The 27823-nt window shown below is 27.5% G+C and overlaps 1 protein-coding gene across 1 annotated transcript; it reads left to right on the top strand.

Annotated features, from left to right (window-relative positions):
- Window positions 1–1440: 1440 nt before the first annotated feature.
- Window positions 1441–25702, top strand: LOC100211925 (EH domain-containing protein 1). The gene is made up of 2 exons (XM_065799138.1): window positions 1441–2841; window positions 24468–25702. Exons 1-2 carry the CDS (start codon window positions 1939–1941, stop codon window positions 25194–25196), a joined length of 1632 nt encoding a protein of 543 aa, XP_065655210.1. The 5' UTR covers window positions 1441–1938; the 3' UTR covers window positions 25197–25702.
- Window positions 25703–27823: the final 2121 nt, after the last annotated feature.

The raw sequence follows: 27823 nt of genomic DNA, 5'->3' as shown, positions 1-27823 counted from the left end.
AGGATTGATAGCTAAACGAACAACACCTATAAGGGTAGAAAGTATAACTTCTAAGATTCAAAAAGAAATGCTCTTATTTGAAAGTGGTGGCACAAGAGGTAATCACCTTCAAAAAGTGTATAACTATATTCTATCTATACGACCAACAAGTGTAGAGTCTGAACGAGCATTCTCAGCCGCTGGGTTTTTACGCTCTAAAAATCGAACACGATTAAACGATGAAATGATGGGCGCTTTGAGTTTTTTAAGGTGGAGCTTTCAAAACGAATTATAACTCTTATATATTAATGTATACTTATATTATTTTTAAACATTGTTATTTTGTGTTATCGTTTAAAGGTGTTATTTATAGTTTAAATTACTTTACTTCATCAGCTAAATTAATCATATAATAGTGTTTGATAATTAAAAGTTCTTCGCAGGCTTTATCTTCTATGATTGTAAGTTTTTCATTCAATCCCGGGATTTCCCGGGATTTCCCGGGGACAAATTTGTAATCCCGAAATCCCGGGATTGAGAATTTCCGGGAATTTTGCCATCCCTAAAAACAATGTTTTAATGTATAAACAGTGTGCAAATTAAAAATTTTAGCTTATTCATCATTATATAATCTTATTCATGTCATACAATTCTTTTTTAGCTTTAATAATACAAAGTGACTTTTTCTCATTAAAAAACATCACCACCCCAAGTATAAGGGATTAGTATATGACAAGTCAGCAGTATCTTGTAAATAAATATCAATTCGATTTTTTTATTCAGTTTTTTCTTTTGTTATCATTTTCATAACTTTTTCCTTCAATAACGTAAAAGTGTCACGACTTCATGCACATCAAAATTGTTGACAGGGAAAAAAATGTATGATAACTGTATTACCATTTGTTGAGGTTTATTTTTGTAAGAATTGTTTTGATAACAAACTTATAGTGGTATCTCTTTGTTCCAGTTTATTTAATCTCAAGTTCTTTTCGTTTTATGTTCCTAATTTAACGATAAAATCTCATTGTTTTTGTTTTTTTGTTATTTATTTGAGACATAAATAAATTATTTACTGAAAAAACATTTTATTTACTAAAGTTATTAGATGTCTTAAATTTAGCCAAAAAATTATTAAAGTGCTTAATAAAAACAGAGTTGTTAATATTATGAACTCAGATTTTATAATAAACTCGGTTCAAAAAAAAAAAACAATTGGATACACAACTATTTTTCCATATCCGTAAGAAACTTTAACAATAAAATATTCGGAATAAAAAAGATATAAATAAAAAATTAAACAATATTAATTTTCTCCGTATGTTTTGGAAATAAATAATAATAGTAACCAATGGAAATCTTTTATTTGATTTCAACAACAAAGGTTAGGCAGCTGATGCTAAAAAAATAAACGACCGCTAAAAAAACTCGATCCTTTTCTCGTTAACTATTAATATTTAGTATTAAGTTAAACTTTTTTTCAAGCAATTTAGTTCATCACTTGCTAAATCGACAATTAAAAAACAGTTGAACTCAAAAAAAATAAACTATATGCGATCGGATTATCACTCCTTCACTTTTTTCAACTTAGCTACGTTAGCAAAAACGGGGGCTATTGTTGATTTGTTAAAGTATCGACAATTATTTTGGTTTAAATTTAAATAAATAAAAGTCAAATCATTCAAAAAACGAGACTACGTTTATTACAACAAATATTTATGTATTGGTAGATTTTAGTATTTGATATAATTTGTTTTTTAAATGTTTTCCTCTTTAAAATTTCTTTAATTGTTATTTTAATTATCCCTATACGTCACCACAAATCGAATTCGTTTCGTAATCTTGGTTGCGTTATTAGTGTTTAAATAATAATAATCTTTGAACAGTCGCACGTTTAAAAGTAGTTAAAAAGTTTCATAATAGACCCTTTAATATATATATATATATCCATTTTTGCAAGAGATGTCTCGCTGGAATAAAAAACAAAAAGTCCCAGAAGTGTTTGATTCTGTTGCAGAAGGGCTTGTTCGCTTATATAAAGAAAAACTATTGCCTTTAGAGGAATGTTACAAGTTTCACGAGTTTCACTCACCAAAGTTAGAAGATAGTGACTTTTTAGGTAAACCGATGGTTCTTCTTGTTGGTCAATATTCTACGGGGAAGACAACGTTTATTAAATATTTATTAGAACAAGATTTTCCTGGCATGAGGGTTGGGCCGGAACCAACAACAGATTGCTTTACTGCTGTTATGCATGGTGCTTATGATAGAATTATTCCAGGGAATGCATTGGTAGTTGATGCAAACAAAAATTTTAGATCTTTATCTGCATTTGGAAATGCTTTTCTTAATCGTTTAAGCTGTGCTGAAACAAAAAACCCTGTTCTTGAAACAATAACACTTATTGATACACCAGGTATTTTATCAGGTGAAAAACAATCAATTAATCGTGGCTATGATTTTACTGCAATACTGGAATGGTTTGCTGAGAGAGTAGATAGAATTATATTATTATTTGATGCTCACAAATTGGACATATCAGATGAATTTAGACGTGGTATTGAAGCGTTACATGGATTTGATGATAAAATAAGAATTGTTTTAAATAAAGCAGACATGATTTCTACACAACAGTTAATGAGAGTTTATGGAGCAATGATGTGGTCACTCGGCAAAGTTATTCAAACACCAGAAGTGACACGAGTATATGTTGGTTCTTTTTGGGATCAACCATTAAGAATTGATGATAACAGGAAATTATTTGAACTTGAAGAAAATGATTTATTTAATGATTTGCAAACATTACCTAAAAATGCTGCTCTTAGAAAGTTAAATGACTTAATCAAGCGAGCACGTTTAGCAAAGGTATTAAATTTGATGTATATATAATATATATAATATATATATATATATATATATATATATATATATATATATATATATATATATATATATATGTACAGTGCTCAAACTGAGGCAGGATGCGGCAGGATGCTATCCCGTCATAATTTTCTGAAGTATAAACCATCCCATCACCTTTTTATAAATCTCCTAATATAACAATAATAAGGCAGGATGGTTTTTTTAGCTTAAAATCACTATGTTTCTTCTTTTTTTTCCACGTCAAGCACTGTATACATACATACATACATACATATATATATATATACATACATACATATATATATATATATATATATATATATATATATATATATATATATTATATATATATATATATATATATATATATATATATACATACATACATACATACATATATATATATATATATATATATATATATATATATATATATATATATATATATATATATATATAAATATATATATATATATATATATATATATATATATATATATATATATATATATTATATTAAATATATTTATTTTCTTATTTTAGTTAGTTTTAATTTAAAATAAAAACTAATAGATAAAAATAACATTTAAAAATCTATTAGTAAATTTTTATTTTTCAATTTAGTTAAATTTTGCATCATATAATGTCAACACTCATGAAACAATCTTTTTGACTGAGTATATATATTAGGGTGTCACAAAAAATTTTCTAAAATGTCTATACATACTACCTAAATGTATTCTATATATTAAAATAAAACTAGATATAAAAATTTTAAATTAAAAATTTTTTATGGGTTTTAACCCATAGAAATTAAAAAAAAAAAATCGTATTGTATCTCAAATAAAGAAAAATGAAAATTTAAAAAATGATCATTATGTCATATAAAAGTTAATGTTTTTTCAATAAGCTTTTTATAAAATAATTATCATTTTAAAAATTTTCATATAATTTTGCATTTTTAAAACTCAACATTTAAAAAAAACTTTTTTATAGGTAATATTAGATAGTTTAACACATTAAATGTTTTTTAAATCTAGTGTTAATATAATGAACACATTTAGGTAGTGTGTATAGGCATTTTTAAATAATGTTGTTTTTTTGGACAACCTAAAATATAATGTAATGAAATATACATAAATAATTATTAACAATTATTATTAATAATTGCATAACAATAATAATTATTATTAATAATTGCTCACCAATAACATAGTAGACCATAAGGGAAGGGCAGATAAAACTAAATGCACAGATCCGAGTGTTAAAAAGCAACAGTTATCCAAAATTACAAAGCACTAAAAGATTGTGGATAAAATACATACAGGAATAGAAAGTAATATGAAACAATTATGGCTATGTGAAAAATGTGTAGGCGGCATGGCTTAATTGAAGCTTAAAAACTATGTATATATGCGTGCGCGCCTTACTCAGAAAATACACTGAAAAATTTATATATATATATATATATATATTTATATATATATATATATATATATATATATATATATATATATATATTATATATATATATATATATATATATATATATATATATATATATATACTGCTAGAAACAACTGTAAAAAGGTTTTGTCTAACACCAAAACCCGCTATTCTCAGGTCATGAAATCTCGTATCTCATCTCAAAAATTAGGCTCTCGTGACTTCTGGAGAATCTTTAATAATATCAATAATAAGGGCAAATCTATAATTCCACCTCTCTTGTATGGTTCAGACTTTGTCACCTCACCTAAAGACAAAGCCGAACTGTTTGCTAAAAACTTTTCATCAATATCATCTCTTGACTCCACTAATTGCGTTCTACCTGATATTGCTAACAAACAGGTTGATCCATTACTTGACATTCATATCACTCCAGCATCTGTATCTAAAGTGATCTCCTGCCTAGACTCTTCTACAGCTTGTGGCCCAGACAACATACCTGTTATTGTCTTGCAGAAGTGTTCTCCGGAGCTGTCGTCTATACTCTCAAAACTATTCAACAAGTGCTTATCAGAGTCTTGTTTTCCAGCCTGCTGGAAAGCCGCATCTATTATCCCTATCTTCAATAATTCTGGGGAGCGATCTGATTCGTCTAACTACCGTCCCATAAGTCTTCTTCCTATCATAAGCAAGGTTTTTGAATCTTTAATTAACAAACACTTAATTTCTCATCTTGAATCTAATAACTTACTTTCTGACCATCAATATGGATTTCGATCTTCTCGTTCTACAGCTGATTTGCTAACAGTAATAACTGACAGGTTTTATCGTGCATTAGATGAAGGTGGAGAGGTTAAGGCCATCGCTCTTGACATTTCAAAAGCGTTTGATAAAGTTTGGCATGCTGGTCTTCTCCATAAGCTTTCTTCTTATGGTGTATCCGGCAACATCTTTAAGATCATTGAATCTTTCCTTTCCAATCGTAGCATAAAAGTTGTCCTCGATGGACAACACTCTTCTTCTTATTCTGTAACTTCAGGGGTTCCTCAAGGTTCTATCCTTGGCCCTATACTCTTTTTAATTTACATTAACGATCTTCCAGATATTCTCACATCTAAGGTGGCATTGTTTGCTGATGATACTACCATTTGTTCTTGTCGTGATAAGAAACCAACACCCTCTGATTGCCTGGATGGGGCATTTGAGCTTGAAAAGGATCTCACTTCTGCTACAGCATGGGGCTCACAGTGGCTGGTGAACTTTAATTCAGATAAAACTCAATTTTTTTCAGCCAATCGTTATCGCAATAATTTAGATCTTCCTTTATTTATGAACGGTGATGTACTCTATGAGTCACCTACTCTTCATCTTCTAGGATTAACTCTTACTTCCAATCTTTCTTGGAAACCATATATCAAATCAGTTGCAAAATTAGCATCTGCTAAGGTTGCATCTCTTTATCGAGCTCGCCACTTTCTTACTCTGGATTCTATTCTCTATCTCTATAAATCTCAAATCCGGCCTTGTATGGAATACTGTTGCCATATCTGGGGCGGATCTTCTAATGATGTCCTTTCTCTTTTAGACAAGGTGCAAAAACGCATTGTAAACATAGTTGGACCTGCTCTTGCAGCCAACCTCCAACCATTATCACATCGTCGTAATGTTGCTTCTCTTTCTCTTTTCTACAAATACTATAATGGGCACTGCTCTAAAGAGCTAGCGTCTCTTGTGCCATCTACTTAAGTTCATTCTCGTGTTACTCGTCATTCAATTAAGTGTCATCCTTTTTCTGTGACTGTTCCTAAGTGCTCCAAAAACGCTTATTCGTCTAGTTTTTTTCCTCGAACATCAGTTCTTTGGAATTCGCTTCCTTCATCTTGCTTTCCTGATTCATATAATTTGCAATCTTTTAAATCATCTGTCAATCGTTATCTTGCTCTACAACCTTCATCTTTTCTCTTACAGTAACTTCCAACTTTAATTAGTGGCTGCTTGCAGCCTTGTTGGAATCAAAGATGTTTAAAAAAAAAAAAATATATATATATATATATATATATATATATATCTATATATATCTATATATATATATAAATGGTACTTTTGGAGTCAAGCCTCTGTATTTATTTTCCAAAGCCAAAAAAAAAAAGATTTCACTGTGTATATAAATATATATATATATATATATATATATATATATATATATATATATATATATATATATATATATATATGTATATATATATATATATATATGTATATATATATATATATATATATATATATTTATATATATATATATATATATATATATATATATATTTATATATATATATATATATATATATATATATATATATATTATATATATATATATATATATATATATATATATATAGTTCTATAGATTCTTGCATTTGGGAAGTACGAATGGAAAAAAATGATTCTTACGCCAACACATACGTCACTTTTAATTACTTTTGACTTTCGTCCAACATTTGCGTGTTATCAGAAAGTTAAAACCAATAATTTAATTACAAATTAATCATTTTTTTAAAAACCGCAAAAACGCAAATTTAATTGACCAGAATGTTTTTCAAAACATTCTGAATATTTTTAACAATATAAACAATGTTTTTATTTTTATTTTTTTTAATAAAATGTTTTTATTTTAATTTTATTTACTGTAAATCATGCGCAGAGTGTTCCTACATCGACTATCTTATAGCCTGACTCGCAACAAAGTGCTGCTACATCGACTGACAAATAGCCTGACTTGCAACAGAGTGCTTCTACATCTACTATCTTTTATCCTGACTCACAAGGGAGTGCTGCTACATTGACTGAGGGTTTGGTTGGGGGCAGGCAGTCTATCACTTAATAAAAAAAAAATTCCGCTCTTGCATTTTAATTTCTACCTTTTGTCAACAAAATACGGAAAAAACTTTCTGACAACATATAAGAGTTCTATATATATATATATATATATATATATATATATATATATATATATATATATATATATATATATATATATATATATATATATATATATATATATATATATATATATATATATATATATATATATATATATATATATATACGAAAGTGTATATATATATGAATAAAGAAAATATCTTTATATTATCATGTATAATATTGTATACTTGAAAGAGTGCTCAATAGATAAACTAGAGCTATATAATTTATATGTTACTGTTACCCCCAGCACCAGGAATTAGCTAAATGCTAATGTTTATAATATAATTTAATATTGCAACTCTGAGTTTCATGTGTTATCACAATCGTCAGGCAAGTAGTAAAAGTTTAATTTTGCTACGTTAGCAAAATTAAACTTTTACTGATGATTGTGATAACACATAAAACTCAGAGTTGCAATATTAAATTATAGTATAAACATTAGCATTTAGCTAATTCCTGGTACTGCGGGTAACAGTAACATATATTATATATATATATATATATATATATATATATATATATATATATATATATATATATATATATATATATATATATATATATCAAAGGTGTGCACTAAATTTTTAGATGTTTGAGTTTTGACACTTAAAGCCCTCTCAAATTATATCATAAAAACTGAACACTAAGAAATTATTGCGTGAAATTTGAAATTTGTTGATGAATATAAATATAGATAAAAATAGTAGTGAAAATAGCAATTTTTTGTCAACCTCAAACACTTTGAGGTTGGCATTACCTAATGCCAACCCTAATTCCAAGAGCTTTATATATATACAGGTGTCAAAAAAGGTGTTGGATGTTGGCACAACTAATCACTGTTCATTCTGTCAGAAAAAATTAACATTAGTAACATTAAGTTAGTTGTCCCCACCAAGTTTCAAAGAAGGTCCAAGAGGCGCTAATGTTGGCACCTATTTTGACCCCTGTATATAAATATATATACAACTTTTTTTTTTTTTTTTTTTAACCAACAAGGCTGTAAGCAACCACTAATTAAAGTTGGAAGTTACTGGAAGAGAAAAGATGAAAATTGTAGAGCAAGATAATGATTGACAGGCGACTTAAAGGATTGCAAATTATATAATCAGGAAAGCACGATGAAAGAAGCCAATTCCAAAGAACTGATGTTAGAGGAAAAAAACTAGACGAATAAGAGTTTTTGGAGCACTTAGGAACAGTCACAGAAAAAGGATGAAACTTAATTGAATGACGAGTAACACGAGAATGAATTTTAGTAGATGGCACTAGAGACGCTAGCTCAGTGGTAGGCACCATATTTCCAAAGGATCCCACTTGCAAAATTCTTGTTTTAGTTGCAGCCCACAGCAATAAATAAATTATATATAAAATAGGTTATATTACCTATATAACAGTATATAGTATAGAATTAAATTATAGAACTAATAATTGTATCAATACAAAATACATACTTAAGAAAAAAAACACATAAAACACAATTAAAAATTTGGTGAGTATTTTGTTGTTGCAGCTAGCACAAGGTCATTCAAATGAGTGTCAGTCAGTCTTGTTCTGTAAACATTTTTTATTATTTTCATGGCTGAGAATGTTTGTTCGCATTGGTAACTAGTGCCATACATACATATAAGTCTATTGCATGTTTTTTAAGAACTGGAAAACGTTCCTTCATGACAGCATGCCAGAAAATAATTAAATTTTCACCAAAAGTGCCATCTTCATCTTTTTTTGGTGCCTTTTTTCTCAACTCGTCGTCACATTGAAAGTTAATTAGTTCATCCTCTGCTTTTAAAATATCAGCTTCTTCAAAGTCCTTTAGAATACTAATATCATTCGTATCAAAGTCAAATGGATAACACAAAAAAACCATATGCTTTTTTAAGTCTTCCAATTCATTAAATCTGTTTTAAAATTGATCATACAGAGCAGTCACTATTAATGAAAATGACGATAACATTTCCCTTGATGGTTGACATTCATTTAAAGTAGGAAAATGAGTACAACTACCAGATGCAAATTGAGTTTTGTACAAATTAAGTTTTGTCTTCATCACAGTGATGTGGTTGATCAAATCACAAACCAGCACACTGCGGCCTTGTAATCTCTTATTCAGAACATTGAATTGTGCTGTGATGTCGCAAAGGAAAGCCAGTTTACACTTAAACTCTTCAATAGACATTGTAATGAATGAAAATTTTTGAGTTACCATGAACTGCAGTACACTTGGCAAACACTCCCAAAATCTGTTAAGAATATTTCCTCTTGATAGCCACCTAACCTGCAAAAAATAGACAAACATTTATTTTTGATTGTAATGGTAAATTATTTATTTTTTGTCTATATACCTCTGAATGAAGAAGAAGATCACCATGTTCATCTTCATTTTGTTCCATTAGCGCACGAAATTGACGCCGTTTGAGTGCATTGAAATGTATATGATTGATTGTTTTTACTACAGCTGTCATTACATCATCAATTGTCGCAACTTTAGCGCACAGTGCTTCCTGGTGTATCACACAGTGATATGACATAAATTTGTTAGGAAACTCGCCACTATTTCTCAGCAAAGTAACAACTCCTCGAATTCTTTCAATCATAGCAGGAGCGCCATCTGTGACAACTGAAAATATATTTTTTGAAGAGGCACTTTCCTATTTTTTAATATTTTGAACAATTTGTCATAAATGTCTTGTCCAGTTGTAGTTGTTTCCAGTGGTTCAATTCCAAGCAGTTCTTCAAATAAACAACAATTCGTAGTGATAAAACGTGCATAAACACAGAGTTGTGCTTTACCGACAAGGTCAATAGACTCATTGAGAGCGATACTCACAAATTCAGCTTCTGACAGATTGTTTGACAATTGTTCATAAACATTAACAACCATTTTCTCAATTTTTCGAGTAACTGTACGCGCGGACAAGTGCATACTTTGAAATTTGTCATGAATTTTTTTATCATTTGGGAAAAGAAATTTTGATGCTTCAATCATGAATTCTTTGATTATTTCACCATCAGTAAATGGTTTCAGGTTTTTTGCTAATATCCATGACACCATATTAGAGGCACGAGTTTCACAATCAACACTGCTAGACATTTGTTGAAACAAATTTTTCTGTTTTTCTAAACAGCTTTTCAATGAGTCGTATTTTATTTTTCTGGTTGTTGAATCAAGAGGATATTTAGTATTGTTCAATTCATGTTTTGATACGAAATGACGTTCAAGCTTGGTTCCTTTCAGTTCACTAACAGTCTCGTTACATATTAAACATAGAGCATTGTTACTTGGTCCCTCAGTGAAGAAATAAATCAGCTCCCATTTTTCATTCCACTGACGTACATAATTAAGCTTTGCTTCATGTTTACCTGGCATATCTTTGCAAGTTAATGTGTGTATTTATCAGAGTTGCAACTTCTGAGTAAAGCATCCAAACTCGATAACTGGTTACTCTATAACTGGTTATACTCTAGTAATTTTTGGTTATTTAATTTCCAAATATTGCGTCTTAAAAAACCGGTTATTTAAAACATTAAAGATTTGCAGACTATTTCTTTTATAATACTTATTTCGTAAAAAATCTAAACAATGTAGTATTTTTATTCAAGAAAAGTACGAAAAGCATTCTAAAGACGATAACTTTTACCACTGGTATATTTGATATGAAATAGTTTTTACAGCGCTAAATTAATTAAATTATTGTTTGGGTTACTTCATCTGAACAAATTTGAATGTTCTAATTATTTTTGACGTGCTTTTCGAATGTTTTTATTTTTGTAGAGTAATTTTTTAGCATGATTTAACTTTTAAGTATAAGGATCTTATTTGAAGTCTTAAAGTGCTACAGTGTTAGAGTGCATTAAAATTATTTTTTTGCTATGTCTAAAATGACAAGATCTGGTGTTAGGGAGTATTTTATGAGGAGGCTTTATAATTTTTACAGCCTAAAAAACAACTAAAAGGCCTACAACTACACTACTTTGTATATTATGCAGTTAGGTAGCTTGGGACCCACAAATTATGTAGCAAAGGCCCACAATTGGGCTGCGGCCCACAATTTGCCGACCTCTGCACTAGCTCTTTAGAGCAGTGCCCATTATAGTATTTGTAGAAAAAAGAAAGAGAAGCAACATTATGACAATGTGATAATGGTTGGAGGTTGGGCATCATTAGAAGATCCGCAACCTTAGCAGATGCTAATTTTGCAACAGATTTGATATATGATTTCCAAGAAAGATCAGAAGTAAAAGTTAATCCTAGAAGATGAAGAGTAGATGACTTGTCGAGTACATCACCGTTCATAAATATAGGAAGATCTAAATTATTGCGATAACGATTGGCTGAAAAAAATTGAGTTTTATCTGAATTAAAGTTCACCAGCCACTGTGAGCCCCATGCTGTAACAGAAGTGAGATCCTTTTCAAGCTCAAATGCCCCTCCAAGTAATCAGAGAGTGTTGACTTCTTATCACGACGAGAATAATTGGTAGTATCATTAGGGAACAATGCCACCTTAGATGTGAGAATACCTGAAAGATCGTTAATGTAAATTAAAAAGAGTATGGGGCCAAGGATAGAACCTTGAGGAACCCCTGATGTTACAGGATATGAAGAAGAGTGCTGTCCATTGAGGACAACTTTTATACTACGATTGGAAAGGAAGGATTCAATAATCTTAAAGATGTTGCCCGATACACCATAAGAAGAAAGCTTATGGAGAATACCAAGATGCCAAACTTTATTAAAAGCTTTAGAAATGTCAAGAGCAATGGCCTTAACCTCTTCACCTTTATCTAATGCACAATAAAACCTATTGGTTATTACTGTTAGCAAATCAGCTGTAAATGTGTGTTAAAATAAGTAGAATGGCATCACACTAAAATAGCCTGTTGCTGGGGCTTCATTGCTTATATTGACTGTTTTATAGCAAAGGAATGCCGCTATCTCAACTGAGGCTTTGGTTTGGGGCAGCAAACTTTTCTTTTATCGCTCTTTGTTTTTTTCCCTTTTTTTCTGAAAAAATTGTAGCTACAAAGATAAGCAAAAGTAGTAAGAAATTGTATATATATATATATATATATATATATATATATATATATATATATATATATATATATATATATATATATATATATATATATATATATATATATTTATAGAGTGTTAGCCAGGAAAAAATTTTATGCAGCATTTTCACGAAATTGTGAATTTAAATTAAAAATAAATAATTCATTGCAATTGCAATGATTGGTTGATTTTTTTGAAATGTCAGAATGCAATGGTGCAAAGACAAAATGCAATCGCGCAAAGACAGCTCATATCTTTCGCATTTTTCAACTCAATATATACAAGCAAATTAAGGTTCCACATAAGTAGAAAAATTTGACATTTTTTGGGTACATAAATATCTTTAAAATGATTTTTTATTTGGTGGGTTATATTCAAATCAGGAATATTTTTTAAATTTTCAAATGTTTAATTAAAATTATTCATCTCGTTTCATTCTGAGCAATCTTCATCTTCAAAAGTTTTTATATTTAAATTGCTTCTCTTCTTTGTGTGATGTAGAGAGAACACAAGAACAAAAGACGATTGTTTCCAAATAAAATTTAAATAGATGAATTTGGTACATTGATTTATTTTATTTTCGTACATCACTTTTAAATACAGTTTTAAAAGGTTTAAATACGATTATTTATTATAAAAGAAATTGAATAAAAATTTGAGCAATTTCACTCAGATTTTTATTCATGTAAAACTGAGCATTTACTCCAAAAACTCTGAGTAAAAGCAATTCCTTTTTTTTTATTCACTCAGTCTATTGTATGTAAAGTTTTTGAACAAGTTTTTAAATACTTTGGTATTTTAAAACCAAAAGTTTTAATATATATGTAATTTAAGATAATGTAAATTATGTTAGTGTATTTTACAAATAGAGTGCTCAATGTTCTTAAAGAACAGAGCAATAAGAAATTAGTAAAAAACGCTTATCTAACTTTTTTCTTCAACTTGAAGTTTCACCATTTCTGGATCATCAGGAAGAGTTACTAAATCTCAAAAAAAATTCAATATATAGAAAAACATATTTTACAGGAAGTTATAAATTATTCTAAAAAAATTTAATTACTATATTTTTTTGGTTAATGGGAAGTTACAGAAAGTAATTATTAAATAAATTTCTTTGGAATGGGGATAGTTTAATTTGGTCATTTGTTTTTATAATTTTTTAAGAGGTATTTATTTTCGTGCCTACATTTAGAAATTAATTCAGATTTTTTATTTAATAAATTTTCCTGATTTAAATGAGTAATTATTGATTAAAAATTTTTCAAAAAGCACAAAAAAACACAAATCTGCACCCTACATCACCAAATTTTCTGAAACTTGGCACAATTGTTTAGAGATATATATTAGGGAAGACTGTAAAATTTTTTCATAAAATTCCTATTCGTTTATAACTTACAGCAACTTGAAGTTTTCTTGATTTTGACTGAAAAATGCGAGGAAGGGGGGAAGTGTGCCAAAAGTTATTCCATTTACTTTTACCCTTATAAAATTCTTGTAGTGATGCTACACTTCTGAAATTTGGTACCAAAAGTTTAAAACCTGTTTAATCCAAAAAATATAGGTTTTTATCTGTCAAAAGAAAACAATGAAGTTTATTTTACCATCCATAAAATACACTCAATAATGCCGATACAAAAAGGCATTGACAATTATAGCTATAAGAAAAGTCTGACTGGTAGAAAACAAATTTAATTTTGATTTTCTTAAAGATAAGATGAACATCTACTTTTCGAACCAATTTTATTTTGGCCTTATGTTTACTTAAGGAATTGTTGATGTTTGATGTGGACACAAAATTTTGTGATACTTATTAAACCAGACACTCAATCCCTACCTTTTACCAATCAATCAAATCAGAAATTAACAATTTAGTTACTTTTTTTATTTATTTATTTTCATATGTTATTTAAAATTGTAAAAGGTATAAAAAAGTATAAAAAAGAAATATTCAATTTTAGTGATTTTATACATGCTTTACATTCACATTATTTATAAGTTGTACACATAAGCATAAGGTTTAAGTATGGATAACATTTTTTTTTAATTCGTCTTTGGCTAAATAGTAGCAAAGTCCTGTTATTGTTATCAGTACCTCAACTTTGCAAATAATGTGGACATCTGGAATCCAGCATTGGCTATCTATTGGTGGCCATTTAAACAACCACGCAGGACCATTCAGACACATAAATTTTACAAGCACGTCTTTTTCTTTCAGATTAATATCTTCAATGACTCCTATCCACCACTTTTGCTCATAGGAAACATAGGCAAAATCACCTGGTACTAGGTTTACACTTGTTATCTGGATGTTTCCAAAGTCATGAATTAAAGCAAATTCTTCATCAACACTGCATAGCTTTGTGCCTACCTAGACAAAATAATAACATATGCCTTTATTCATTTTTGTTAAACATGTTTTATTAAATGCATTGAAAGGAAATTGTGAGCCCAAAATAAAATTTAAATATTTTTGACAATGATTCTGCTAAAATCAAAAATCTATTTGACCAACAAAAGTTATGCATATTTTTTAATAGATAGTAAAAGGTATATTAAGCATATACTTTTTCCCTTTTGATGGCCAAGTGGTACAAATTGATGGTAACTACGTGTTCCTAGTATTGTATTTGCAGTATCCAATTGTTCTTTAAAAGTGTTTCTCGCCAAAAATAAATCTTCTAATGAGATATATATGAAAAGTACACCTTCAATGTTTTCATTGCAATATTTATACATTGCTTGTGGAGACAAAATATGATTACCCATATCTCTTTGCAAGCTTGCTAGTTTTGCGAAACGTTTGACTGTACCACCTATCCCATCACAAGGTTGCGTACCGTGACTAGTTGCAAAAAAGTTCCATTTAGCAAAAAATCTAAAATCTTCAAGATGGAAACAAAGATTTAAAATATTTTTGCAATTCTTATAATGACCTGCACACCCATCTGAAAAGTATTCAATATTTTTTATTTGAGGCAGATTTGTTTTTATATCATTGCTAACAACATCAAAAATTCTATATACCATGTTCACATCATGGATCATATTATCTGAAATAATAAAATAAGATTTGTGCTTGAGAATACCTTTTTTTTTTTTTTGAAATAAATAATCACAGGATGAAGTGTACATTAAAAATTTGTCCAATGAAAGCTTTGCACTTCATCTTGAACTACAAATTTATAGTTTTCTGAAAAATCACCCAGAAATAATGCTGTTACCTCATTCATATCTTCTTTTCTTGATCTCAGGTATGATGCTTGACTTTTTGCTAAATAAGAATGTGGTGCAAGTTTTTCCATTTTTCTACATACTAGTTCGATGTATTCAAACACTGGCTCTTTATTATGTGTCAAGTTTGACCTATCTGTTGTTGTCCACTGATCAAATTCTACCTCCTCATCATCTTCAAATTCTCCAATTAAATCAAAAAGTTTTTCAACAAATGCATTCTTAGTTGCAAGGCATTTTTCACATTTCTGCATCATACAGTCTTTATTAGTTATATCACAGACAATATAAGGTAACAATTCTTTATATGTTACACCAAGAGGATGTAAAAGCAGTTTCAAATTCTGATGAATAGCACATAGAATACAGAGGCATACAGAATGTGTTACTGAGGCACCAACAGTAATACACCATTTAGGTTGCAATGTGTAAAACCTTTGAAAGTCCTATTTTTATTTCTGGGTTCTTGGTTTTGAAGGCAACAAACTATTCCTTTAAATTGCATAATAGCAAACGTTTTTGCATGTAGACATTTTTCTTTATGCTTACATAATCCTTTTTACCAGGCATTATACGGCTATGTTCATCATCTTCATAAAAAGTCTTGAACTGTTACATCAGGAAAAATTTTCCTAATTTTGGATTAGGCATGGTTAAAAACCAATTTCTAATGCCAACTTACGTGCAGTTCGAGCTACATAGTTTGTTACATATAATGTTTCCGAAATCTTTTTTATTTACCAATCTGTTGGAGCAAGTGTTGTCAGTTGTATTTTTTTAGATGTTGCTGTAGACTCTGCAATTTTGTTATTTAGTGATACCATCATGTTATCAAACAAGTTTGCTTTTTCAACATATTCGTTAACAAAATTTGACTGCTCTTCAAAACTTTCTTCTGATATATTAAGGGAAGTAGCTACCTTTTTTTAATGGAGGTTGTTAATGCGGTCAATTTTTGTTTACCTTCTTAGATTTTACCTGACTTATGCAATCCTTTGACCTTAATAGGAGATACTCCAGCAAATGTAAAGTGTGTAACCACACCTTCTTTTTTATTTTGAATGGACGTTTCATTAACAATATCAAAATCTTCATTATTTTTATTTTCACTCGTACTTTTTGATAAACGTTTCATAACTTTACTTTGACAGGTTGGACACAATTTCTTTCCAGGTGTAAGATTTAAACCTATAATTTCTGCTTCTAACACAGTATGCATTGTAATCACACGTAGCGATGCTGAAAAAAAAGAGTAATTACATTACTTAAATAACGTTAATTAAATAATGATAATTATTAAAAAAACTTATATACAATTTATTAAGAATGATATTACTTAATGAAATATAAATATATAAATTTTTACCTCTACACACCTTTTGGTGAGTCAGAAATGGATTACAACAACTTTTCTGATTACCCTCATATCTTACAACTAACATATCATGATGATGTGTGCATATGCTAGTAATTTGTTCTTTTTTCATATTTGTTCGTTTTACAAGTAGTTTTTTAACATTGCTGTCAATATCTTCAATCAGATTTCTTACTTGGGTATATGACTGTTTATAACAAGCTCCATAATTATTTACAAAGCAGTAATTTATTTTGTTATCCATATAAAACTATAATGAGTAATCACAGTCTAAACACTTAAAAACAAGAAATCTTAAATACTATGTCCTACCATGTAAATCACACTTAAACACAAACAATGTGTCCACAATAAAAATTTAAGTTGTATTTATAAGGAACATATTGCTTGAAGAAATTGCTATTAGTTCTAATAGACATATTTTAAATTCTTAAGTACCTACTAATTATTAATTCTCTACCAACTATTTACAAAAAATTTGTGTGAAATTAAAATATAACTGAATATAATTTTATTTAGTTATATAACTTAACATGGTAATATTTATTAGACATTTGCATGTCATTTTTTTACTTTTTTTTATTGATGAGATAATCACTATTTGATTACAATAAAACAATTAAGAATAAAAGGTTATATAATATTGTTTAATTTAATGACATGACTATTATGTAACAAAAATGAAATAACTATTATGTAATGAAAATAACAAGTAACACATTTATAAATTTACAAAATGTTGAACTATGTTTTGTAATAACTTTGTAAATAATTTAATCATATATACTATTTTTTTTTAATCAACTAACTAATAATTATAGTCAGTTGATTTAAAAAAACATAATTATATAATTAATTTATAGATTATGATTAATTAGACCAATTTAATTTAAAAATAAAAATAATTGTATTTAGTTCAATATCAAAATACATTTGCGAACCTTTTTTTTATACAAAATTTCTTCAGAAAAATTGAAAAACCAAAACATTAATAACTTCTCGACAAAACATAAGGCCAATAAAAATTTGGTTCGCAAAGTAGATATATGTCGAATATTTAAGAAAATCAAAACCAAAAGTTTTTTCCATCAGTCAGATTTTTTCTAGAGCTATACTTGTCAATGTCCTTTTTTATTGTTGTTAGTAAGTGCGTTTTGTGGATCTTACAATAAACTATATTCTATTGTTTTGAAAGATATGAGACTATGATTTTCAGATTCAGCTGATTTTAAACTCCTTTGGTACCAAATTTTAGATTCACAACATTACCACAAGCTTGTTAAAAAGATAATAGTAAATTGGCTTATTTCCAACACTTTTCCCCCTTCATTTTTCAGTCAAAAACTAACTAACTTCAAGTTGCTGTAACTCTTAAAGGGATGAGAATTTTTTGAAAAAAATTTACATTCTTTCCTAACTTATATCTTTAAACCTTTTTGCCAAATTTCAGCGAATTCAGTGATGTAGGGTGCAACCCCTTGTTTTTAAAGAAATTTTTACCCTTTATTTTTTGTGTTTACACGAATATTTTTTGTGTTTACACGATTGTTTGTGGTTGGCAAAACGTTTTTTTTATTCCCCCTTGGTTAAGCCAATATATTGTTTATCAGGGTTATTTTGTGAGGAAGCAATGCACTTGTAAATTATATTTTTCGAAAGGAATTTTCCATTTAGAGGGCAACCTATTTTTTGTTTACAATTACAATAATCAGTGTTTTTTTCTTTTATATGTTCATTTTTATTAACGCGTAGTTGTGTTTTTATCTTCCACGTTTCCTTATTAAAATAGAGTAAAGTTTTTCTGCAGTGCTTAATTATACTGTCCTCAGTAATTTCTAAATGGGATTTTCCAAATTCTATTGTTTTATCTAAAATTTTTGCTGTAATTGAGGGGTAAAAATTAACAATAAAAATGAATGCACATTTATACAATTTGATATTATTATTCTTGATGTCATATTTAACCTCTCAGAAAGTTCCTATAAGCCCTACAAAAAGCCTAATGACGAATTATTGTATATTAATGTGAATTCGAACCATCCCCCTCAAATTCTAAAACAAATTCCAATTTCAATTAACAATAGGCTAAACCAAAACTCTTCTAATAAAAATATTTTTAACTCCTCTAAACGCGTTTATGAAGATGCCCATAAAAAAAGTGGCTTTCAAAATTTCGAGCGAAAATTTGAAAAGAAAATTGCAAAAAAGCGTATTAGAAATAGAAACATAATTTGGTTCAACCCCCATACAGCAAAAATGTTTCAACAAATATAGGTAATTTTTTTTTTTAATTTAGTAGACAAACATTTTCTAATAAATTACATAAGATTTTTAACAGAAATACCATTAAAGTAAGTTATAGTTGTACAAAAAATTTAGAAAGAATTATAAAAGGCCACAACTACGCGTTAATTAATAAAAATGAACATATAAAAGAAAAAAACACTGATTATTGAAATTGTAAACAAAAAATAGATTACCCTCTAAATGGAAAATGCCTTTCGAAAAATATAATTTACAAGTGCATTGTTTCCTTACAAAATAACCCTGATAAACAATATATTGGCTTAACCAAGGGGAATAAAAAAAACGTTTTGCCAACCACAAACAATCATGTAAACACAAAAAATATTCAAAAGAGACTATGCTGTTAAAATATATTTGAGATTTAAAAGAAAAAAAGAAAAATTTAATTTACAATAATCTATTCTAAAATCTGCCTCTGCCTATAATAACATTTCCAGAAAATGTATGCTATGTTTGCAAGAAAAATTTGAAATAATTACTCATTTAAATTAGGAAAATTTATTAAATAAAAAATCTAAATTAATTTCTAAATGTAGGCACAAAAATAAATACCTGTTAAATAATTATAAAAACAAATGACCAAATTAAACTATCCCCATTCCAAAGAAATTTATTTAATAATTACTTTCTGTAACTTCCCGTTAACCAAAAAAATATAGTAAGTAAAATTTTTTTATAATAATTTATAACTTCCTGTAAAATATTTTTTTCTATAAATTGAATTTTTTTTGAGATTGATTTAGTAGCTCTTTTTTTTGAGATTTGATTTAGTAACTCTTCCTGATGATCCAGCAATGGTGAAACTTCAAGTTGAAGAAAAAAGTTAGATAAGTGTTTTTTACTAATTTATATATATATATATATATATATATATATATATATATATATATATATATATATATATATATATATATATATATATATATATATATATATATATATGCAGCCCTTGCAATTAGGAAAAATAAGGTTAGCAAAAAATTGCCGACCTAAACCACATAACTTATGTGATCCCTGTAATTAGTCCCAAGTTAAAGAGTATTTAAAAAGTACAATACGCACTAAATTAGAGTGCGCGTATGGCAAATGTTATGTTGGTGGAACAAGACTAAAGATATCATCTCAGATTAACACTGTATCTGAACATTTCAAAACTTTTCAAAGAAATTTCCACTGGAACAGTTCCAATATCTTAAAAATAGAAATAAATAGTTAACAGCAAAAACAGGAAAGTTAGGGAAGCAAATACAACAGAATGAAAATACCTTTATTGACAATGGTCTTAACCGGGATGATGGCAATTATTTGACAACGTCATTTTGGAAACCCATGTTCAAATACTCATGTCACAAAAACTCTCTTATAAAACTCTGAAAAAGAAGCTCTTCCAAAGAACATTGTTTCGTAAATTTAAACAATTATGTATAGTATAGAGGTTTTATTTTTTTAAAATTTTTTAACACACTCGATAACGATGATATCAATATTCCCTCGAAATATCATAAAACTAATTATATTTTTAACAAATAAGAATAAATCTATAAAAAAAAGTTTTATTTCATTATATCTCTACAATTAATAATATAAATAGTATTTATGTTCAAATTTAAAATTATAACATTGATGTAAAACATTTAAAAGATGCAAAATAGTGAAATGGTCTATATTTGAAAGTTATATTTGCTAGAAATCCTTCAAAATAAAAATGAAACATTATATTTTGTTTTTTTTTTAAACATAAAACAGTTTAAGTGTTTAAGTGCTTTAAAAGAGAAGCTGATATACATTTTTAACATTATACCATTTGGGAATATGCTGTAATAATAATATTTACATTGTCAAAATGTGACCAAATATGCCATAAAAAATGTACATATGCATATAAAAAATATTCCAGCATACATACTTTTTATTTAAAATTTATCTATGACTATGCTAACTTTGCAATAAATTTTTTCTATGACAGGTCAGTATGGAATGATAATTCAAGAAGACATTAGGCAAAGGGCTCAGTAAGAGTGTAGCCATTCAACGCAATATTGGTAATATTCCTGAATATTAACAATTTGTTATTATTTAACATCAACCTAGAGAGAGAGTTATTAAATTTGTTTTTATATAACATTAACCAAGAGAGTGACATTAATTGAAATGACTTTTGTAATTAAAACTAATTAAAATGAGTTGATTAACACTATATTATAGGTTGATTTCTTGTATCTTGCTACTCTCTGTACATAATTGATTATTCAGTAATTCTTTAAAAAGTTTTAAGTTTTGTAACAATGCACAGTGGGCCAATGACAGGACAAAAGTATAAAAAACAAAATCAGAATTTTGATGTCTTAATGGTTTCAAACCATTATAAAGATATTATAAAATAATTTAAAACCCTTTATATGCACTTAAAGTTTTAATGAATATAATAATGCTGTGGTTGAAGTAGACGGGAATGTAAATTAGAAAAAAATATATGAAAAGAAAAATGTTGTTTAAAAAATCGATGGAAATAAATAACATTTACATAAAATATTACGCTTTTTAAAATATTATATTATAACTCTATATATTATCTGGATTTTAAAAGTTGTTAGACTAAAATTGGTAAATAATTAACATATTTATAGCAATTTTAAATATGCTTAGTATGTTATATTTTATTGTATAACTTTTGCTTTTTAATTTTTTATTGCTACATCTTGCTTTTATACTCATATATTTTAAAACTTATATATGTTTGCTTTAATATTTTCATAAATCTGGCTGCCACTAGGCGCCACTTTAGTTTTCTTTTACGTTTGAACTCTTTTACCTAACCAAAAATCTGTAATTGCGCTCAAAAACTTTTATTTGCACAAATTTTAAAAAAAGCGGAAAACATATAACACGGTATTACTCATACTAAACGTATTACTGAACAATAAAATAAAAAAAAAATATATATATATATAAACATTTATATTGTTTTTATGTATATCGTTTATATATATATATATATATATATATATATAAACATTTATATTCTATATCTATATAGAGTATATATATATATATATATATATATATATCGTATATATATATATATATATCGTATATATATATATCGTATATATATATATCGTATATACATATATATATATATATATATACATATATATATATATCGTATATATATATAGTATATATATACATATATATATGTATAGACATATATATAAACATATATATGTAGATATATCGTTTATATATATATATATATATATATATATATATATATATATATATGTATAAATATATATATATGTATAAACATATATATATATATATATATATATATATATATATATATATATATATATATATATATATATATATATATATATATATATATATATATATATCAACCCTCGGAATTAGGAAAGATTAGGTTGGCAATAATTGTTTGATACAAAGGTGTGACCATAAAACATAAAAAGGAGGTCGGCAATTCAAACACTTTCAGGTCGGCAGTTAGGTCGGCATTGCCAAATGCCAACCCTAATTCCGAAGGTTGATATATATATATATATATATATATATATATATATATATATATATATATATATATATATATATATTTATATTTATATTTATATATATATTTTTATATATATATATATATTTATATATATATATATATATTTATATATATATATATATATTTATATATATATATATATCCTAATTTAAATTTTTTTGTTATTAATCGAGCGCTTGTCAAACCAAATGGATTTAATAATCTATTTTGGTTGGCTTGGTTGTGGCTACTCATTTTAGATGTTGAAATACTGTTTTTATTAGGGCTTAATGAGTGTCACAAGAAACAAAGTTTACTAATTTATTTGACTCAACAGTCTGTTAATACATGAAAAAGAAAACAGTATACTTGTATACTGTATACGACAGTATACGACTTTATTAAAGAACAAGATTTGGAGTTTCAAAGCGAAAAGTTTGAGAGTCAATTTCGTTTATTCATTTTGATTATGGTCAGAGATGGATTCAAAGTAAACTAACCAGTCCAAAGTTTATTAGAAAAAATTCAGGTTGGCTTGTAAATGATTTAATACCACATTAATGAAGGATACAACTCGGCAGACCTACATTATCATTTCAAAAACCATCATCAAAAACAAAGAAAAGAAAAGTTGCAACTTTTTCAGCTTCAAATTCTTGTGAGTTATTGTGTGCTAAGCTTGTACTACTTGTAGCATACATTGTCAAAGATTTTTGGTGATTGTGAATGCATGGGAACTGTATAACCATACAAATTTTAAAAATTCTGTAGACGCTCGTAAAATCTGCTATTTAGAAAACTAATTAATTAAGCAAGAATATAATTTTTTTTTACAGGAAAACAAGTTTATTTAGCAACGTGTAATAGCACGTACTAAATAATGTACATAGCGCAAATAAAACATATACAACTAATAATAGTTAGTTGTTGCTAAGCAAAATTAGGTATCCATTGCAATAAAATAAAAAATATATTCATATTTTTAAAAAGCGCGACCTCATATTGGTACTTATGTAAAATTTGATAAACATAGCACTTGTAAAAATATCTGCAAATACCAAAACTAGATTTTTGCTATCCGAAATTTGGTATCCATAGCAACGAATAAAAAAAAACACTTTTATAAGAAGCGCAGACATCATATTATTACTCATCCTAATTTTAGTCAATATAGCCCTAATATTAAATTAGTTGTAAATTTTGTCCAGTAAAAGTGAATTCTGGCCCACTGTGCAATGTAATAAAAAAGAAAGTTCAAGTTAACCCAAAAATTTCACATATTTAAAAAGATATTTAATTAAAGATTTTATCGTATATATATTTTTTTTATTTTTTTTTTGCTAATATATCCTCTTTAAAATGTTAAGTTATAAATTAAAAAAGAGTACAAATCTACATTAATTGATAGATATATATATATATAAATATATATATATATATATATATATATATATATATATATATATATATATATATATATATATATATATAGTATATATATATATATATATATATATATATATATATATATATATATATATATATATATATATATGTATATATATATATATATATATATATATATATATATATATATAAAGAGGTATGTATGTATATTAAGATTTGTGTAGATTTATTTTTAACATTTAGGTTCATGCTTACATTATATCTGCTTTAAAAGATGAGATGCCTGCAGTATTTGGTAAAGAAAAAAAAAAGGCAGAGCTCATCAAGAATTTGCGTGATACGTACAGGCGTATTCAAGGTCAGTATGAAATATCTCCAGGGGATTTTCCAAACTTAGAAAGAATGCAAGAAAATCTTGAATTGCATGATTTTTCTAAGTTTCCCAATCTCAGGCCAAAATTGATTGAAAAAGTCGATCAAATGCTAAGTGAGGATATTGCTAGATTAATGGCTATGTTACCTCAGGAAGCAGAAACCCGAGGTGATTCTCAAGTTGTCAGAGGTGGTGTGTTTTCGAGTGCTGAAGGAGAACTCAATCCATTTGCAACTGGTGCTGCAGAAGGCTATGCGTTAGGGGCTGGAACTAGTCAATGGGTTGTTAATTCATCTGGGGATAAACAAAAATATGATAAGTTATTTAATGAACTTAATCCTATTGAGGGAAAAATAACTGGGGCAGCAGCGAAAAAGGAAATGATGAAATCTAAGTTACCTAAGAATGCTCTTGCCAAAATTTGGTCGCTAGCTGATATTGACAAAGATGGTCATCTAGACGAAGAAGAGTTTGCGCTAGCGATGTATTTAATTGAGGTTAAAATAAAAGATGATGATGAAATACCGTCAGCTCTTCCGGAGCATTTAGTGCCACCTGGTAAACGGAGGTTGGTATTTGGCGCCGCTCATGGTAATTAGCACTTTAAGAATTTGTATTAATTATAATTATAATGCCAATTTAATATTAATAGTAAAATTAATCTTGAATAATTTTAAAAGCAATATATTTTTCGTTGTAATAAATATCTTTTTTTTTTAGCAGTTACATTTTGCAATAATGTAGAAGTGTGATATTTCTTTGAGTTTTCATTAAATAAAATATTTTTGTTGCTTGATAAACTTTACTTTTTTATAAAAACAGAAATTCATTATTTGTCCTATATCTTGTATATAGAACCCTTTTTCTTAGGTTATAAACCCTTTTTATAAATTTCTTATTAATATGCAACTGTTTTCATTTATTGTCATTGTAGTTGATTTTAAATTACTTTAATTAAAAAAGAAGTTGTTTAATTATTTTTGTTATTAAAAATTGATAAAAACGACGATTTTATGTAAATGAACTCACATAAATGCTATTTTTTGCCGGTGTTTAAGACAAATGTGTCAGTAGAGTGGTTTTATGATAGATGTTTTTTTCGGTTTGTTTGTTGTTGTTTTTCTACTAATCCTTTCTAATAAATTTACCCGTAGGGATTTTTTTAACAAATTTAGTGACACAAAGACAGACTGTCTGTCTTTGTGTCACTACAATAGCGATGTGGAGGCGGAACTAGAAACAAAACAGTCTTGGGCTAAATTAGTATTTAAAAGTTATTTTCATTATTTCAGATGATATGTGCTTTTTTCTTTTGCGCATACTCTTGTAATGTCCTTCAGTAATACCAAAAAGAACCCCGTTGATAATCCGTGGGACCCCCTTGAAAGCCCTAGGGAAATATAAGTTATTGACATTTCTTCATAATAATGAATTTTTGCTTAATGTTTTAACGCAAGAAAGTAGGTTTATGCTATAAAGTTAACACATTAATTAAAGATGATTTTGGTTTAAAATTATGACAAAATAAAAAAAGTGAAATATTATAAATTAACAGTTAAAATACGTCAAAAATATTTCGTTTGAATACATCATTGTTGTCGCTTTTGAGTACTATCATTGCATTTACATCTTAAGACAAGTTGTGATGTGCAATACACAAATCTATCATTATTGGTAATGTTCTTTAACTACCATCCCAAATCTTCTGGTATGAATCGTCTAGAACCTTCCTTACAACCTAAACCAGCAACAGAAACCCTAATTGAACTGGTAGAGAGTTTGGAACGAGTTAGTTTAATATATTAACTGACCTGTAAATCCAATCGTAATCCAAGGTAATAAGTTGTTTGGTTCAATGGTGGAAACTTAGCTGACCTTGTTTATCTCTTGTATGCCACTTCAAGATATTTCTTGTTAATAAAATAAATAAACTGCATTTTTTCAGTTTTAATTTAAAATATGGACTTAATGCCTTCATGCTTCATTTTTTATGCCAGCAACTTTATGAAACCAATCCTAATGTTGTTGAAAAAATAGTTATATCAGCATCGCCTGCGCAATTGATAATAGTATTCCCATCATTTCTTAAACAGTGGAAAGGTAGCTTTATGAACTGACCTTTTTTGTAAGTGTGTGTGTTTTTGTTTTTTTTTGACATAAATATTTCTTTAGAAACTTGAACATTTTTTTTTTTTTGGTTGTTGGCATTCTTTTCGCATGTTAAGGATTTTTAGTTGGTTGAATTTTATTGCAATTAAATATAATATTTATCTATTCTTTTCATTACCCAAAATTACAGGTAAAAAATACAAAGGCCATAAAACTAGTAGTTTATACTATTAGTTCAAATTCTAATTTAGATTCTTCTTGGAATGCTTTCTTCCATCAAATTTTTTAATATCATTCTTTGTTCTCTGATGTTTCAGAATTCAAAGGACTGGTATAAAATTTCCGCTATATTTTCTTCTACGTCATCGTTACGACGTTTGATAATGATTTTTTCCCCCCTTAATCAAACACTTAATGAAGCTTAGCTCTAGTCGGTTGAAAATTTTCATTACTTCGTTGATAAAGCAGTTATCCTTATTAACATCAGATATTTGATTTAAATCAAGGAAAAACAAGTCGGATAACTCAGTAATCTGATAAACAGATTCAATTTGTTTCGAATGAGGATGGTAGATACGTCATCAATTTTATAGCAGGAATGCAGATAGTTTTTGCTGTATTTTGAAATACTAAAAATAAATTTTAATGCTGATTTTCCAACAGAGTTTAATTTATTAAGAAAAGTATTGTTATAATCACAAATTTCTAATCCGATTGATTAAAATTGAATAATTCTTTCGTTAACATTTGCTTAGATTGTAGCTATATTTTGTCCATGGCCTTGATTTTCCTATTGGAAAAAATTGCTATGATCAGAGTCTTGAAACAAAAAAGCCCACAAACTTTTCGATGAAGATAAGTTTAGTAAAGAAAAGTAAAAAAAATATTTTATCAACTTGTTGCTAAAACGTTTCGGGCAGGGTTTTTGGGCATTATCGCAAATTCTCTTTATTTGACAAAGTATAAATAAATAAACATTTAGAATTTGCTTCGTGTCTGAAAGTAAGTAATCTCAAATATTAAAAAACGCTGGATCCGCCCCTGATCAAAAGGGCCCCACAGTCTATCTTGTTCTCATCTATCATATGAATTTCAATGGCTTCTATATCTTTTAAAA

Source organism: Hydra vulgaris, chromosome 06, assembly GCF_038396675.1.
Source record: "Hydra vulgaris chromosome 06, alternate assembly HydraT2T_AEP".
In the NCBI taxonomy this organism is placed as follows: Eukaryota; Metazoa; Cnidaria; class Hydrozoa; order Anthoathecata; family Hydridae; genus Hydra; species Hydra vulgaris.
The sequence above is the reverse complement of the archived record's forward strand: the minus strand, read 5'-3'. Positions and strand labels throughout refer to the sequence as shown.

Excerpts from the sequence above, each read along its gene's own strand:
- LOC100211925 (XM_065799138.1), top strand. The coding sequence starts at position 1,939 with ATGTCTCGCTGGAATAAAAAACAAAAAGTCCCAGAAGTGTTTGATTCT. Across the intron at positions 2,842-24,467 it reads AGCGAGCACGTTTAGCAAAG|GTTCATGCTTACATTATATC; the intron begins GTATTAAATTTG and ends TTTAACATTTAG.